This window comes from Andrena cerasifolii, chromosome 4 (genome assembly GCF_050908995.1).
Source record: "Andrena cerasifolii isolate SP2316 chromosome 4, iyAndCera1_principal, whole genome shotgun sequence".
Lineage (NCBI taxonomy): Eukaryota > Metazoa > Arthropoda > Insecta > Hymenoptera > Andrenidae > Andrena > Andrena cerasifolii.
In genome coordinates this window covers 14118636-14135316 of record NC_135121.1, presented here as the reverse complement: position 1 = coordinate 14135316, position 16681 = coordinate 14118636, and the positions used below count along the sequence as shown (strand labels likewise).

The window sequence follows — 16681 nt, the reverse complement described above, 5'->3', positions numbered from 1 at the left end:
AATAACTGTGATGGAAATAGATTCACCAATGAGTATTTAGTTAGTAAATATATTATTGGCTCTTAGATTTTAAGGACATCTTGTAAAGAACAAAAGATGTAAAAGCGTTTGCGTTTGAAAGGTCACTTGAACCCCGAGAGCGATAGTGAACGGACGTGAAATTATAAACCTAGCGAAATTCTTATTTGTATTGTTTAAATTCATTGAGTTCATTAAACTTATTAATTGTTTGTGTTCAAATAGTTTCTTTACATTATTATTTTATATCTAAGAATTCGCGTCCAGGGAGCAGAACGCCTTAGCGTTCCACGGACGTTGTCCCGCGCCTGATTTCCCCACCAGAAGGCTACTATTTCCCCTAAGGCCACGCAACACAACCAATCCAAGTCATTTTTTTATCCAGTGCAGAGTCAGCGCGAGTTACCGAATTCGCTATAGTAGGGCGAAGAGATTTTTAAAAAGGATTCTTTCCAACCAAGTGACGTGAGTGATCTGATGAGCTGTGTTGCGCATTTTAGCGGGGATTTTAAGATGCGAACGCGGGTTGGTGCCCGTGGAGCGTTGAACCGCTCTGTAGTTTGTTGCTATCTTCGTGTGGTCACGCAACAGCTGCAAGAGCTTACAAATTTACGCGAACAAGACCGATTCATAATTTATTTCGTGTTGAGTAAACTTTTGTGTGTGTATGGGTGTGAATGTACTCTACATTCGAGGCAATTCGAGGTCTGCTCGATCTATCTCGCTCGTGGCCGGCTCGCGTCGTGCAGCGTGCTGTATGCTGTGTGAATCGTCATCACTGCCAGTGATTCACTGGTCACCACTCAGTCGTCACCGTAGTTGGTTTCCTTTTAAGCTCGATCACTTCCAGAACAGATTCACGCGATATTTCTTATTTCTGGCGAATATAATATGCGTTCCTAATTCCTACCATCAAGTGGAGTGAATGACGTCGAACGTTGCGTCAAGTACTCTTATGTGAATGCATACCACCGAGGGTTATACGTACGAAGAACGTTGTCGCGTCTCTTAATACGACTGTCTATGGGCTGAACCCTTTTTTATTCTTAATGGGATAGTGTATTAAAAATCCAGCTACGGATGACAACCAACAGAGACGCGTGAGCAACGTGGCGAGGAAGCTGTTTGGGCACCGCGGTTGTTTGTTTTTCGATCCGATCCGATCGCAGCCGCATCGAATGAAAAAACACACACTCTCGGAACGAAGGGGATCATTTCTGTGGCAATTTTGCGTGCCAAGTACGTTTATAGATATTAACATACTTGTACGCGTCGCGGGGGTGGTTGTATGAGCGTCGATCAAGTATATAATACAGATCTACTTGAATCGTCAGCAATATGGCAAATACAGGAGTGTTACCATTCGTACGTGGGGTAGACTTTACCAGCAATGATTTCGGAGTGAGTATCATGTTTTGGAATACGTCTGTTAGAATCTTACGAAGCGACTGTTTACTACTTTCTTCTTTGCAGGGTGGTAAATTTCCAGAATCCGTTCGCCTCATGACTGGGATACAGTGGCTCAAGTTGGATAAGACCAACCTTACAGAGATCCCAGAGGAAATGGGCAAGCTATTGAAGCTGGTAAAATCTTTTCGAGTTTGACTATTATTTCTGTTTTTTATCTCGTCTCTTAGCGCTTGTACAAGTTCCCGGCAAAAGGATGCGTACGTAGTACGTGATCCAAGCTCGGTTTGACAAGCTTTTACATATGAAGTACATAATGAAAGCGGAGTCTTTTCGTTTTTGAAACAGGAACATCTTTCGTTGGTTAAAAATAAACTGGAACGCTTATACGGAGAATTAACGGAACTCGGCTGTTTAAGAACGTTAAACATCAGACGTAATAATATCAAATCGAGTGGTATTCCGGCGGAACTGTTTCACTTGGAAGAATTAACCACTTTGGATTTGAGCCGTAATAACTTGAAGGAAGTACCGGAAGGACTGGAACGAGCTCGTTCTCTGTTGAATCTGAATTTAAGCCACAATTAGTGGGTATCGCGCGTTAACGTCGAGCTAGCGAAACTCGTGATTCACGAGTCAACGTGTCCGTTATCTCTCTTTTCAGCATCGACGCGATTCCCAACGCACTGTTTATTCATTTGACCGATTTGCTGTTCTTGGATCTTGGTAACAATAAATTGGAGACACTGCCACCGCAAACTCGTCGCTTGGCCAATTTGCAAACCTTGAATTTGAATCACAACCCACTGGGACATTTTCAGTTGAGGTAGGTGGAGTAGTAGTTGTATCGAATATCGTCGTCGATTCGGTCGACCAACGATACAAACCATTAAAACCTCTCCATCAACTCTTTTTCCCTTCTATAGGCAACTGCCGTCGTTGATGAATTTAACGACTCTACAAATGCGCGACACGCAACGGACGTTAAACAATATTCCCTCAAGTTTAGAGACTTTGACGAATTTACAGGAGCTTGACTTGTCGCAAAATGAGTTACCTCGAGTACCGGACGCGCTCTATTCCCTGTTGAATTTGCGTCGCTTAAATTTAAGCGACAATCGGATTACCGAACTCTCAACGGCTATCGGTAGGTTTTGGTTTGTTACTTTCTTCTTCTTCTCTCTTTTACGATCGTGCGAACGTATCGTTGCAGAACTTTGGACTAAACTGGAAACATTCAATATATGTCGTAATAAATTGACCTCGATACCTGCCTCCCTGTGCAAAATCACCACCCTGAGAAGGTTATACTTGAACGACAATCAGTTGGATTTCGAGGGTATTCCTTCGGGAATTGGCAAGCTGTCGTCGTTGCAAGTATTTTCCGCGGCTAACAATCATCTGGAGATGATACCGGAAGGTTTGTGCAGGTATTTTCATCTCCTTTTTCATCCGCGACGGAATCTATACGACGAAAGACTGTGTGTGCGCTCGCGCGCGTGTGTTCTCTTCTCTCTAGATGCGGATCGTTGAAGAAATTGATCTTGTCGTCCAACCGATTGATCACGGTACCGGATGCCATTCATCTTCTTACCGATTTAGAACAATTGGACTTGAGGGATAATCCAAATTTGGTGATGCCACCGAAGCCTACGGAGGTACAGAAAGGGTCCGGTATCGAATTCTACAATATCGATTTTTCTTTGCAACATCAGTTACGACTGGCTGGCGCCAATGTACCAGCACCGACTCAAACCGCCAGTAAGTACATAACGTTATTGCTTCGGTTTCGCTCGTTTGAAACGGTTCCCCCCGTACATTCGCGTGTTTAATAGATAGCAAAGATCCGATAGCTCGCAAAATGAGACTGAGAAGAAGACGGGATCAGGAAGAGGCTGACCAGGATCAAGCCAAGATATTGAAGGTATAGTAGTAGGTTGTGTACGACTTGCTGCGTTGTTTTCCGACGCCAGACGTAAAACCACGAGATGCAGGAAATCCACATTGAAATTCTTGTTTCTCTCACCTAGGGTATGAAGGATATAGCAAAGGAGAAGAACAAGGACAGCGAGTGCGAAGAATCTAAAGCGGAATCGTTGAAGTAAGATTCTCTGCTGTGTTTGCCAGCATAATATTCGTTTAAGGTACGCGGTGTTGTTGCTGCTGGTTGGACGACGATCAACTAACCTTGGTTTCATTCTTGTTCTGCGCAGACCCAAACGATGGGACGAAACTCTGGAAAAGCCGCCGTTGGATTATTCGGAATTTTTCGACCAAGATGCTGGCCAAGTACCTGGTTTGTCGGTGTGGGAGATTGAAAATTTCTTGCCCAACGAGATAGAGGAAGTGGCGCATGGGAAATTTTACGAAGGCGATTGTTATATCGTTTTGAAGACCGAGGTCGATGATGCCGGATCGTTGATTTGGGCAATCTATTTCTGGATAGGGGAAAAAGCGACGGTAGGTGGCTCGCGACACCTGCATGCCCGGCATGATAACGAAAACTGCGATTAATACACCTCGCGACTCTTTTTTTCTTCCATCCGCTATGTTGCAGCTGGATAAACGAGCTTGCGCCGCGATCCATGCCGTAAATCTACGAAATTATCTTGGTGCGCAATGTCGTACCATCAGAGAGGAGCAAGGCGAGGAATCGGATGAGTTTCTAATGCTTTTCGAATCGGGTATAACTTACATCGAAGGAGGTCGCACTTCGTCCGGCTTTTATACGGTCGAAGATACGGTTGGTAGACAATTTTATTCTACTGCTCAAGTAGAGTCCATCTAAGCTAACGATACGATTTCATCTCTCGTCGCAGCCGTCCGTAACACGACTGTACAGAGTACATGCCGCGGGTGCGTCGATCCATTTGGAACCTGTACCCGTCCGGTTCGATTCCCTGGATCCGGGTTTCGTGTTTGTTCTGGATACGGGCAACGCGATCTTCATGTGGTACGGCAAAAAGGCAAAGAGCACGTTGAAGTCAAAGGCGCGGCTAATGGCTGAAAAGATAAACAAAAACGAAAGGAAGAACAAAGCGGAAATCATAACGGAGAATATGAATTCCGAGTCGGACGATTTTCTGTCGCACTTGAACACGACGGATGTATCGCAACTGTCGCCGATTGCTGTAAGTGTCCCGATCGCTTTATTCCCGCGCACCCGCCGTATCCGTACGCGAGTTTCACATTTTAGGAGCACGTGGATCCGGATTTTGTACCCCTTGCGCCACGCCTGTATCAAGTTCAACTCGGTATGGGCTATTTGGAATTACCACAAGTCGAAGTGCCTCATGCGAAGCTAACGAATACGCTCTTGAACAATCGCAACGTTTATATACTGGATTGCCATTTGGACGTTTACGTGTGGTAAATACCAAACTCCCCACTGTGTCCCATTGGTTGATTCGCGAAACCTATGTGATGTGATGATACACTGTGCACGCAGGTTCGGTAAAAAGTCGACGCGATTGGTGCGAGCAGCCGCGGTTAAACTTTCCCAAGAACTGTTTAATATGATAGAACGACCGGAGTATGCTATCGTAACCAGATTGCAAGAAGGGACCGAGTCACAGGTATCGCTTTTGTCAATGGTATATGTGTTATATAATAAATAATACGTGCGCGCTGAAGCGCAAAGATCATGGTTTGCTTTCTGCCCCCGCGTAGATTTTCAAGTCGAAATTTACCGGCTGGGACGAGGTTATAGCTGTAGATTTTACCAGAACTGCCGAATCGGTTGCTAAAACTGGGGCTGATCTCACGAAATGGGCCAAACAACAGGAAACGAAGGTAATCGCGTAAAGAGACACGAGTATGAGCATGCGTCGTATAATATGTATGTAGCGCGTAAAGGAACTTGCCCTTCACTCGCGGAATAATTTTTCCTTTAACAACAGGCGGATCTAGCGGCGTTGTTTATGCCTAGACAACCATCCATGTCGTTCGCCGAGGCTCAACAACTCATGTCCGAATGGAACGATGACTTGGAGGGAATGGAAGCATTGGTATTGGAAGGAAGGAAATTTGTGCGTTTGCCGGAGGAGGAGTTAGGGCACTTCTATAGCGGTGATTGTTACGTTTTTCTTTGCCGTTACTGGATGGTACGTAAATCGATATTCTTTTCGTTGAATCGGATAAATTCGAAATCACGACAACGCCCCACGATATCTCGTGTTACCGTCGGGTGTGCGTATCATTTCCATGTTTTCTTCTTTCTTCATTATTATTATCATTATTATTGTTATTACTGTTTTCTAGCCGCTGGATACAGCGGAGAACGAGGACGGTGACGAACAATTCGAAGAGGATTACCAGTGTACGGTATATTTCTGGCAAGGCAGAGACGCGGGAAACATGGGATGGTTAACGTTTACCTTCAGGTACGAGAACGTCTACGACGACGATTGATTATCTCGTCTCATCCGGCCACGTTGATTTCGACACCACATGTTTTCTTTGTCTCTCCTTGTAGTTTGCAGAAGAAATTCAAGTCGTTGTTCGGAGAGAACTTGGAAGTGGTTAGAACTCATCAGCAACAAGAGAATCTAAAGTTTTTGGCATACTTTAAAAGAAAATTTATTATTCACCATGGTAAGCGTAAACAGCCTAAACTTTCTGGTAGTAACAGGGTGGAATTTTATCACGTGAGGAGTAACGGAAGCGCGTTGTGTACTAGGCTGATACAAATACCAGCTGATTCGACCCTACTGAATTCTTCTTTTTGGTAAGATCGTTCGAGATCTCTTTCGCGTATATTATCTATGCGGATCATCTTACTTGTCCAAGTAGTATATGTATCGTGTATAACGTTAAACAATCGTCATTTCGCAGTTACATCCTGAACGTACCGTTTAATAACGACGATGAAACGGGGATAGTGTATGCCTGGATTGGCTCTAAAGCGGACACCGAAGAAGCTCGTTTAATCGAAGAGATCGCCGAAGAAATGTTCAATAACGTATGTCGTATCGCTCTTCTCGTTGACGCGTATCTCTCTGATTCGCGCTCGTATTCGTAGTAATTATCAAGTATAACACGGTCAACAGCCATGGATAAGTCTGCAAGTGTTGAACGAAGGCGAAGAACCGGATAATTTCTTCTGGGTGGCCCTTGGTGGAAAGAAACCGTACGATACCGATGCAGAATACATGAATTATACCAGACTGTTTAGGTGCTCCAATGAGAAAGGATACTTTACAATCAGTGAAAAGTGCACCGATTTCTGTCAAGTACATCCCGATGTTCAATTTATTAGCTTACACGTATATAAGAAGGCTGGCTGGCCGCAATCTTAATATATTTATATATATCTCATGTTTTCTCTTAACGCGATTCGTAGGATGATTTAGCGGATGACGACATCATGATACTGGATAATGGCGAACAAGTATTTTTGTGGTTGGGAAGCCGGTGCTCCGAGGTAGAGATTAAATTGGCGTATAAATCTGCTCAGGTAAATTGAATAATACTGTATCGATCAAGTAATACAACAACTCGAGCGAGAGCTGTCTGCGTAACACAAGATACGTTCGCTTTTAGGTGTACATTCAACATCTGCGAGTGAAGCAACCGGACAGACCGCGCAAATTGTACTTGACCGCGAAAGGGAAAGAATCTCGTAGATTCACTAAATGTTTTCACGGTTGGAGCTCGCATAAAAGACCACCCCAATAAAGAAGTATGTTTCAATAAAAATTGGCCTCGATGGCTTAAAATTATTAGACGCGATTTGCCAAATGATGTAATCGTAACGTTGGGCGTCGTTTCTGTACCATCTATAGGCAGGAGAAACATACAAGCAGTTTTACAGAGACAAACTGTGGTGTAATGTCGCCAAGAATGTTTGCAGCCAGTCTTTGATCCAACGACATGATAATTATTATATTCCTTTCTGTTTAATCATTGTTTCCTTGTTTCCTTTTCCTCCACTTGAGAAAAGCACTCTCCCCTAAAGCAGCGCGGCCCAACTTTTTGTAATGCTCAATTATTTCGAGCGTTAATTTCGTAAAGATTCTTCACGTTTCTTTTGCGATATTGAACTTGCGAGCGACATTTTGTTAAAGCTCTCGACGATCCAAAGTGAACGGAACGTGAGTGAACGATTTTTAAGAGCCAACTACCTCGCGCGACGGACGGAAATGCATCAAGACCGTATCTAGTCGTCGTCGTCGTCATCATCCGAAGGGATGAATAGTTCTTTCTCCTCCAGAAAATTGGCCATCATTTTGCTGAGAGTAGCTCCTATAACTAGACCGGCCACGACACTGCAGATAACTCCCAGGAAACCGAAACGCGTTCTTTTTGGTTCGGGAAGAATGGCGCCCGAAGGTGTCGTTGTCCTGGGTCGTAAATGCAGCTTCTGTTCTCCACCATCGGTTCTCCGTAACTTACCCGCAGCAGCGGTTCGAAATATAAGGGATGTACGTTGCAATGTCATTGTTTGTTTTGAAAATGCTCACTGATGCGACGAAAAGCCAGCTGCGGTCCGAAAAACATAAATATGCGTTTTACTGCTTATGCGACAGAACTCTTTCACGAGTACATATTAATACGATAACAGCACCACGAGTAAGTATATGTACATACATACCGACTAAATGTACGCAATTGGGTAAACCTTTGATCGACTGGCACTGTCACTTTCAGTTTAGGAATTCCTTGTAACGAACAGACATAAGGTGGGTTTAATCGCAGTGGATTCTGCTCATCTCATGCCCCGACTTTTAGTAATACATAACAATCAAACACGGCCACACAATTGCTTCTTTTTCGTCAAAGTTTCGGCTCGCTTCGATCCGAGGCGCGCGCGCGCGCATTCGACATGCGAGAAAGCGAGAAAATAAGTGGAAGTACTTATATATGGATAGGTACGAATGGTACCGTACGATAGGTATATGAAATTTGAGGACGTGCTTCCTGCAATGGCCGCGATTGATATCGAGCGTTACACGTCACGTCACGTGTGTGGAATCGTCGGATGATCTTTTCCCGCGTATTGTTTACTAGCTTTACTACTCGGCTTCGCCCGAAAATTAGATTCCGATTTTATAAAAAAAAAATTTTGTTTGTTTTTTTTTTAAATAATCACATTCATCTGGATTAGTCAGACATAATAAGCTGAGGTACATTTCGTGATCCCAGAGTTTATCGTTGGAAAGTTTTTAGGCGATAGGCAAACACACAACATATATATAGAACCTTTTTGCTTTATATATGTTTGTTTGTTTTTATTTTTTTCCTGTGTTTTAAGCAGGATGGCGTTTCAAGCTTATTTTTGCTTATATTGCCCAACGAACTATAGTCCCATTTTTTTGTTCCCTGCTTTATATATTAAGATAGAACTTGCGAGCAGACTTGCCGAGGAACATATTCCTGGGTAAACTTGATTGTGGGGGGAAAACACCAACCTAATAATCGGTTGTCGACGCTAGTTGGCCGCGGCCTCACTTGACTTGGCTAGTTGGCTTGGCGCTGGCGTCGTTTCATTTCCCATCGTTTCCCATCTTGGCGTTGATTGGTTCGACGTAACCGCGTCATCACGCGCATGCGTGGCGTGTTCCCCCTCCACTACGAATTATCATCTGGTCTCTACGAGGGTATTCCTGGCAACACTGCACAGTACCACCACTTCTGTAGGTGTTTTCCCTCCCAATCAAGTTTGCCCAGGAAAATGTTGCTCGGCAAACCTGCTTGCGAGTCACGTGCTCGGGATTCCTTCCGATTTTCTTCCCATGCTCGTCCTCCAACGTACACTCACGTTCCGCGCAACAACTTAACCAAACTTTAACTTTCGGCTTCACGTTTATCAGAAAAAGAGTACGGTGCGTGGTACAGTTGGAAAGACTCGACGAGAATGTTACATGTGATTGGGTTAGGTCTTGGTGATGCAACGGACGTCACTGTAAAGGGACTTGAAATCATTCGGAAATGCGATCGTGTTTATTTAGAATCTTACACGTCGCTGCTGTCAATTGACTTGAAAGATTTGGTAAGTAGACAAAAAAATAAGATATACGGTATTTAGTACTTTTTACATATATACGTAAATTCCTCGAATGCACGTGCCGTGCTGAACGATATCATCGTTACTTCTGCATACTGCGAAACGACGATACCCGGCTTTGTCGTATCGCGTATTCATCTCGTGCGTGAGACAGGAAACCAACAATAGCGTATTGTGTATCATCGAATTAGGAACAATTCTATGGCCGTACGATATTTGAGGCCGACAGAGAACTAGTAGAGAGCAATGCTGACAAGATTTTGCCGAAAAATGATCAAGAGAATGTTGCATTCCTGGTGATCGGAGACCCATTTGGTGCCACGACGCATTCGGACTTGATACTGCGTGCCCGAGAGAGGGACGTAAAGGTACGAAGAACAGTTGTGATAGTTACAAAAGTCGATCCAAGGCATTTACAGATTAACGCGAGCATTACTGTTTTGTTTAGGTCAAGGTGGTTCACAATGCCTCAATCTTAACTGCGATCGGTTGTTGTGGTCTACAATTATATCGTTTCGGAGAAACAGTTTCCATTCCTTATTGGAGTGAAAATTGGCGACCCAATAGCTTTTTTGAAAAAATTGCTTATAACAGACAAAGGGGTTTGCACACACTTTGCTTGTTGGACATCAAAGTAAAGGAACCTACTCCGGAGAGTATAACTAAAAAGAAGAAGGAGTACATGCCACCACGATTTATGACCGTTTCAGAGGCTGTCGCGCAACTGGTCGAAGTAATAGAGGGAGAAGCTGGAGAGTCCGAAGCAGAATCAGGTGAGAAAAGAAGAAAATGTAATTAATAGTTGGCGTAGAAATTAAGGCGTGAACGAGTTGATTCTCTTTTTTAGCCCTTGACGAATGTAGTATCGTCGTTGGTTTAGCCCGGATAGGGTGGGACGACGAGCGTATTGTTGCCTGTTCCCTTCGAGAGATGGCCTTCGTTGATCTTGGCCCTCCTCTTCATTGTATGATTATCCCTGCAAAAAAGTTGCACCCTCTTGAATCGGAATTTCTCACTGGATATGCGTTGAATGAAAAGATGATTGGCGATACGGCGCAACATGAAAGCGAGCGGCATAAAAATAAAAATGGTTCGTCGTAGAGAGTATCGTTTGTTCGTCCCTCGTCACATTCCTCTGTGTGTGAATCATTCCTTTTCGCCGTGCGCGCGCGAAATTTGACCGATACCGCATTAAAGCGTTAACCATTTGAGCGATCATGTACATCCTAATATTTAATTGAAAAGTAATACTGAACATAATCAATGTTTTTCAACGTTTGCCATTAAAAAGGATCGTAGCCCAGTGAAATTAGGATCTGTCTTTGGAATAATTCCCACCAAGCTAAATTTTGGTATGGGCCTTTATTTGGTCGTTTTAAACAATATGTCAAGTCCCCACCGATCCGACCACCGCTAAAATTTTTACAGAGGGTGGAAAAAAAAACAACTGTTTTTCGCGAATATCTCGTTATCTACCCGTTTTGCGACAAAAGTAGTCATTATACAATTTCTAGCTTTGGAAATTCTCTACAAATAAGGTCCTACGAGTTTTTTCCGTAGGAGTAACCATTTGTGAGAAATTATTGGAAAATGATTTAAATCTTGTACGCGTAAAGTACACACATGGTCGCGGATAAAACGTATGCGAGGAAAGGAAAGAAATGGTAAAGGCTGTGTCAGCAGGGGTGCCTACATACCTACTTGTGTACATACATATAAGCAGCGATCGATTCGATGAGAAGGCTCGCGCGTCCGTTTCGCGTCAAGGTTACCGTCGCGGTTCGCTTTGATTCGTAAACGCAGAGGTCCAACGTCCATCATTCTGCGGAAAGAATCGTGGCGTACCCGTTGCAAAGTCTTTTACTACGTGAAAAGTGAGGACAGGGAATATCACGAGGCTGGCGAAACTGTGCGAATACCTGCGTGTGTAACAATGCGAATCTGAAACGTTGGATCGATTTCGTGCATGCGTATATATCCATGTACACAAACGTACGTATGTATGCGCGTAGTACGTACATGCAGAAGTACCTATGTAGCGAATTGCGAGTTTACAGTTTGTGCTCTCGCCGTTTGGCTTCATGTATCAAGCGTTGTAAAGCGTTATTTCGTTTTCCTTTTTGCTCTTTTCCTTTTGCAGGCCTACGATGTTTTCAGCGTTCGTACCTCCATTCCCTAAATATTACGCTAACAAGTACATGCGAAAGTGTATCTAAGGATTGATCAATTGTACGTTTCCCATTCCGCGCGGCTGGTATCAACGGCGTTATACGTACGTATGCGTGCGGGTAGGAATCGGAAGTGGGAATTTGTTAGAGCGGGTATGGCTCTATCAGAAAGGGAATTCGTATTCGCTCCTCGGATACCCCGCGGCTTAGGTTCCGCGGTGGAAGGACTTGCGAGGGAGATTCTGCGACACCGTCCTCGAGACATCTACGCGTTCGCGGCGCATCATTTCGAGGAGTTGGTGAAACTGAGGGAGAAGGTACGGGATGCCGCCGGCATCGTTTCGACAAGAACCCGCGACTGTGATTCGCCGGCGCGCAACGGGCAACAAGATCGTATCCTCGATTGGGACCACTCCGGGACCCGTAAAATCGTGGATTTCATCGAAGAAACGGCAATAAAGGAATTGGTAGCACCGGCGGCAGCGTCGAAGCTTTCGAAAAAGAGAAGAGAAGCGACAACGTTTAGGAGGAGCGGTTGGTCAATAAATCAGACTGTCAGGGCGCTGAAGAGGCACGATCATTCGAGCGCTGATAAAGCAGGAAAACTCGATAACAGACAATACCCGGAGGAATGTACACCGCGGTCTTCGAGAAAAATGACGCGCGGTCGATTTCTCCGGTCTCTGTCCGCTGGAGATATACCGGCGAGAACTATTAAGTCGCAACTGAAAGACAATCGGGAGAAATTCTGCAACTGTGTCTCGGGTAAACACAGTGCAACTGATACGACTGCGGGAGCAGGGGAAGAAGAGGGCAAAGGCGAAGAGAACTCTGGAAACGCGACCACTACCTTGAAACGACAGTCGAGTGCTGATGAAATTGAAAGGAGGTGCTCGTCCATAAATGAAAGCAAACGCCGATACGTGACCGATGCAAGAAAAACTCGTTCTGCGACCAATGGTAGATGGAAAAGAAATGGGACCACCGATGACACCGAACGAGGACTCCGACGCGCGGAGAAGGCTGTTGTTCAACAGCTAAGCTTGCAAGCAGGTCAAGAGGAGGAGGAGTCAAAGATTATCAACGAGCTGGGACCAACGCTCGATTGTGACTCGCGGTCCGATGCTTTACAGGACCCGAACCACGGGTCGAGAACCGCGAATGGAAACGGAACGACCGAGAACGCGTCGTTGTCGATCGTCCTTCCATCGGTGGTAGTCGCGAGACCATCGTCGTTCAACTCCAACGGGTACGGGTACTCGAAGAATGGGTCGCGAAACCACGTGCACGACTCTAGAGAGGAAAACAGCCATGGCAACGATCTGATTCTACCACCAATATCGAGCGACGTATCGAAGCCGATTAAGAAAGAAAATACCTTAACGTTACCGTATTTACATACGTCCAAGGCGACGGAAGCTGAGGCTGGCCAACGGCCGACGCCGAATGAGAAGGACCGTTTGAAAGCTGACGCGCTTCTGGAGCCGCGTAACCCTGAAGCTGTGAATTCTGACTATGATTCGATCAGCCTGCGACAGGAAACTGTCGATCCGACTGCAATGGCGAATGAGAACGACCAAGCCGCCGCCTGCATGGCTGACGAGCATCCCCCGTGTGAACATGAAACCGATGAGATTTCTGCCCTCGCGCGGACCGACGAAAGGGATGTTCTGGAAGAATTGGGGATGGCGCGACTTTTAAACCTGCCGGAAACGGACGTCGATGAAAGCTTCAAGGACAGCTTAAATGTCACGCCTGATTCGATCGAATTCTCTCAGAGATCTGACTCGTTGGAACACCCGAAAGAGAAGAATTCGCCTATTCGGATGCTGGTTGATGATGCAGAGGAACGAAAGGAGGAAGAGCTGGAGTGTCGGCAGTCGAGCGAACTGAAGAATAAATTGATCGAGATAGAAACAGCGGAGAAAAACATCGAGAATGCACTGGTCTCCTCAGGGTCACCGATGCCGCCTACGGTGAGATCGTCTTCGCGCAGTTCCGAAGCGGGAGAATCGAGCTGTTTACTCGGGAACGAAACGATCCTCTTCTGTGCGGACACGAGGGAGGAAGCGAATTCGGAGGAGCATGAGCGGACGATGAACGATTCTTCTCAGCGTGCCAGGTTGAATGTAGGCCAAGGTGGGGATGTCGATCGGGCGAACGTCCAAGCAGGACCGTCGGAGAAACCGTCCAAGGGGGTCGATCTTTCCTGTTACGTTCTTACGGAAGGTTCTCCCTGTGAGATACCAGAATCGGTAACCACCGTGATTATATCGGACAATATCGAGAATGATGTTCCCTCGGAACCAACGACTTTACTCTGGAAACGGGAAATGCGGCAAGAGCTGGAAGAAGAAGAATTTCCCTCCCCTAAAGGTAGGGAGGATCCCTTCGGAGAATATGTGCGCCCAGGGGCTGGCAGTGAATATTCGACAGGCGTCGACCTTGATTTTCTAGGCGGCATCAAGATGAACAGTGTCGATCGATCGACCACTTGTCAAAACCTTGGCAATATTAAAGAAGAAGAAGAAAATGAGAAGCAAGTATCGGCGCTACCCGCTGATGTGGCGGTTGGTCCCGTCGATTCCGGTCCCCCGGAAAAGATGTCGATACCGATCGAGAGCGACTCGGTACGTACAGATTCAGAACCGCTTAGGACCGGTGAAGACGCAAGAGCCGACGAGGGTGTTGATACGTCAAGCTTTGTATGCTCGAAGGAGCATGGAGAAACGTCAGCGCTCAACGATTGTTTCCGCGATTCTTCCTCCTCTTTGGTCGATGCAACCGGACCGCCGTACGTTCCCGAGTTGAACTTGGACTCTCTCCGAGACGTAACGATTGTATCCTCTTTTGAAAGGAGCGACTCCAGGAATGACCCGCATAAGTCTGACAGGGAATATGACAATGACGAGGACGTCACCCTTCACGAAGATGGACAAACTTTGTCCTCGATCGACACTCTATCCTCGGGGAAAAAAGCGATCGTCGAGCAACACTTGCCCTTGAACAGCCAACAGCCACTTCTTCTCGATGCAGAAGAGCTCTCCAACGCTCGCGAGCAAGGACAATTAATCAAGATCGAAAATGAGACTGGCGAATGTTGCGGTAAAATTGGGGGTCAGGATTCCCCGAATACGGAGGAAGAAATAGCAAGAGAATTGATAGAAAATTTGACCCTCGAGATGCCACCTCCGCCGCTACTTGGAGAGCTTCCCAACGCGGAAAATGCGGCTTCTCTTTCGACTGAATTTCATCCTCTTGTTCGCGAAATACCATCTCCGGTAATGATTGGATCTGTAGATGTAACCTCCGCGCTTTGCCCTGAAACTCCAACAACAAGTTATGAAGGAGAAAAGGCGAGCATGAATTCTCAAGGTGAAAGGAAAGAAGAAGGCTGTCGGACGAGCGAGACAAGTAACGACCAATTAGGAAATGATTCCACTGCGAGTTTCCTTGAAACCGCTTGCGAAACTGCGCCTGAACTCGATAGCATTCCTAAAGATCAAGATCAACGTGAGAAGTCAGAGATTAAAGCCAACAGCCGAGACGATACCAAAGAGGTGCACATTTATGGGAGCGTGGAAAACGAGACGCCGCCGGATGCAAACACTGCGACCGCGACGGGTAGAAAAATTCAAGTCTGTAAGTACTGCGTCTGAAGATAGGTATGTTCATGCATAGCTACTTACTTAGCGTTAGAATATTTCCGTCGAGCATATATGACGGTAGTAACTAGCTGTAGTTGCGAATCATCTATCCTGGAATGTTTCTCCTCTGTAAGGGACTCGCGAGTTTGTACTTGGGCAGCGTTCTTCACCAACCACAGACGATGAACATCCGAAGCCGATTCAACACCTGCTGCATCAGTTGCCAGCCCCAACAGGGGGAACCAGTGAGGTGAATATATCTTAAATTCTAATGGTTCTAATTTTGAACCCCTTGTTCTTAGAAGCGATTGCACCGCGAGGTAAAACAGTGATATACAAGACGTTTCGTTATTCCTCAGGAATACCTCGGGGATTCACCTTCCTCCAACGATCAACGCCACGAACGTTTGCAAGACCGAGGACAGTCTGAAGAATTGGATGCGCCAACGACGACGGCGAAGACTACGTGGAGCGACGTCAGGCAAACTGGAGAATTTCACGATTCCTTGCCGTTACCTCTGCTGGAAGTTGCGCGAAGCGGAACATTATCCAAGGATGCCTCTGCCTTAACGCGCGTGTATAAACACTGCGAACCCGACGCGCCAACTTTCGCGTCCGAATCTCCTCGAGCGAGCGTTCTTTGTAGTTGTACCGTCGATCTTTCGGAAACCCTCCGATTAATTGGCAACGGATCAGACTGGTCTAGACCTTATTCAAAGCTCCCAGTCTGTGTCGTATTATCCGGCTCCGATAATTGTACGGTTCCTCGTTTCGTGACGAGAATTGTAAATTCGGCCACCGAGGACGGTACCACCGATGCGTCGTTGGTTCGCGAACCACTAGCACTGGTTGATTCGACACCAGAGTCCATTGTCATAGAAGAAATTCCCAACAGCGACGAAGAGAAGGAGCAGGCACCGGCGCAAAACTCGCCCGGGACGGTAACAGTCGATTTAGCGACAAGAGGATTGGTCGCTCCCGAAGAGCATTCCAATCGCAATGCTTAAAGGGCACAGACAAGACGAAAACTAGGCCTACGAAACTGTACGTACCGGCGACAATCATTTGCGCACGGAATTGCCTCTCGACTCTTCCATGGTCAAGAATCGCGAACACAAGAGAGAGGAGAGTGAGGTAGAGGAAAGTACAGTGACCAATGTTCAAAATGCTACTGAATTTCAATGCTCGAACTTGTGCGTATTACACACATGTATCTCAACATGTGTACTTTAAGCAGGTAAACATTGTATACAACTACTACTACTATGTACAATGTAGTGCCACTTTGTAATCTTGAAATTCAAAAACATCTGCTAAACGAATGGTTCTTCGGCATGCATGGCTCAACACTTCTTTGTAGGAAATGCTGGATGAATTGGTGTGTTAAAAAATATATGATTTTATTTAAAAAAAATAAACTTTATTGCGCTAAATTA

At 45.7% G+C, this 16681-nt stretch overlaps 4 protein-coding genes across 8 annotated transcripts; 3 read left to right on the top strand and 1 right to left on the bottom strand.

Annotated features, from left to right (window-relative positions):
* The first annotated feature begins 610 nt into the window (after positions 1-610).
* Positions 611-7122, top strand: Flii (FLII actin remodeling protein). Of its 3 annotated transcripts, none has more exons than XM_076811360.1 (22): positions 611-1419; positions 1492-1602; positions 1774-2012; positions 2090-2251; positions 2352-2572; positions 2639-2855; positions 2945-3186; positions 3270-3349; positions 3456-3526; positions 3639-3885; positions 3983-4168; positions 4245-4556; positions 4622-4794; positions 4874-5000; positions 5095-5217; positions 5325-5545; positions 5697-5807; positions 5900-6151; positions 6259-6385; positions 6474-6656; positions 6767-6880; positions 6967-7122. In XM_076811360.1, the coding sequence occupies exons 1-22, from the start codon at positions 1357-1359 to the stop codon at positions 7099-7101; spliced, it is 3717 nt and encodes a 1238-aa protein (XP_076667475.1). In that variant the 5' UTR covers positions 611-1356; the 3' UTR covers positions 7102-7122. The 3 variants fall into 3 exon arrangements, with proteins under 3 accessions (XP_076667475.1, XP_076667473.1, XP_076667474.1); XM_076811358.1 differs by having other exon boundaries at positions 3261-3349; XM_076811359.1 differs by having other exon boundaries at positions 612-1419; positions 3261-3349; positions 5325-5528; positions 5686-5807.
* Positions 3977-8303, bottom strand: Emre (Essential MCU regulator). 3 transcript variants are annotated; one of them, XM_076811363.1, is made up of 3 exons: positions 8018-8303; positions 7548-7905; positions 3977-4428 (listed from the first exon to the last, which is right to left on the bottom strand). In XM_076811363.1, exon 2 carries the CDS (start codon positions 7862-7864, stop codon positions 7583-7585), a length of 282 nt encoding a protein of 93 aa, XP_076667478.1. In that variant the 5' UTR covers positions 7865-7905; positions 8018-8303; the 3' UTR covers positions 3977-4428; positions 7548-7582. The 3 variants fall into 3 exon arrangements, with proteins under 3 accessions (XP_076667478.1, XP_076667477.1, XP_076667476.1); XM_076811362.1 differs by lacking the exon at positions 3977-4428 and having other exon boundaries at positions 5988-7905; positions 8014-8302; XM_076811361.1 differs by lacking the exon at positions 3977-4428 and having other exon boundaries at positions 5988-7905; positions 8018-8301.
* A 776-nt stretch (positions 8304-9079) lies between these two features.
* On the top strand, positions 9080-10532 carry Dph5 (diphthine methyl ester synthase). Its single transcript, XM_076811374.1, has 4 exons — positions 9080-9415; positions 9622-9798; positions 9879-10203; positions 10278-10532. The coding sequence occupies exons 1-4, from the start codon at positions 9281-9283 to the stop codon at positions 10529-10531; spliced, it is 891 nt and encodes a 296-aa protein (XP_076667489.1). The 5' UTR covers positions 9080-9280; the 3' UTR covers position 10532.
* A 98-nt stretch (positions 10533-10630) lies between these two features.
* Positions 10631-16663, top strand: LOC143368544 (uncharacterized). The gene is made up of 4 exons (XM_076811369.1): positions 10631-11422; positions 11571-15240; positions 15380-15495; positions 15605-16663. The coding sequence occupies exons 2-4, from the start codon at positions 11709-11711 to the stop codon at positions 16250-16252; spliced, it is 4296 nt and encodes a 1431-aa protein (XP_076667484.1). The 5' UTR covers positions 10631-11422; positions 11571-11708; the 3' UTR covers positions 16253-16663.
* The last annotated feature ends 18 nt before the right edge of the window (positions 16664-16681 follow it).

What these genes read in the sequence shown, in the direction of transcription:
- LOC143368544 (XM_076811369.1), top strand. Translation starts at nt 11,709, where the DNA reads ATGCGTGCGGGTAGGAATCGGAAGTGGGAATTTGTTAGAGCGGGTATG. An exon ending in GGGTAGAAAAATTCAAGTCT is followed by an intron (nt 15,241 to 15,379) that starts GTAAGTACTGCG and finishes CTCCTCTGTAAG; the next exon opens with GGACTCGCGAGTTTGTACTT. An exon ending in CAACAGGGGGAACCAGTGAG is followed by an intron (nt 15,496 to 15,604) that starts GTGAATATATCT and finishes GTTATTCCTCAG; the next exon opens with GAATACCTCGGGGATTCACC.
- Flii (XM_076811358.1), top strand. Translation starts at nt 1,357, where the DNA reads ATGGCAAATACAGGAGTGTTACCATTCGTACGTGGGGTAGACTTTACC. An exon ending in ATGGTACGTAAATCGATATT is followed by an intron (nt 5,546 to 5,696) that starts CTTTTCGTTGAA and finishes GCCGCTGGATAC; the next exon opens with AGCGGAGAACGAGGACGGTG. An exon ending in TGGCGTATAAATCTGCTCAG is followed by an intron (nt 6,881 to 6,966) that starts GTAAATTGAATA and finishes GTTCGCTTTTAG; the next exon opens with GTGTACATTCAACATCTGCG.
- Emre (XM_076811363.1), bottom strand. Translation starts at nt 7,864, where the DNA reads ATGACATTGCAACGTACATCCCTTATATTTCGAACCGCTGCTGCGGGT.
- Dph5 (XM_076811374.1), top strand. Translation starts at nt 9,281, where the DNA reads ATGTTACATGTGATTGGGTTAGGTCTTGGTGATGCAACGGACGTCACT. An exon ending in CAATTGACTTGAAAGATTTG is followed by an intron (nt 9,416 to 9,621) that starts GTAAGTAGACAA and finishes TCATCGAATTAG; the next exon opens with GAACAATTCTATGGCCGTAC. An exon ending in CCCGAGAGAGGGACGTAAAG is followed by an intron (nt 9,799 to 9,878) that starts GTACGAAGAACA and finishes TGTTTTGTTTAG; the next exon opens with GTCAAGGTGGTTCACAATGC.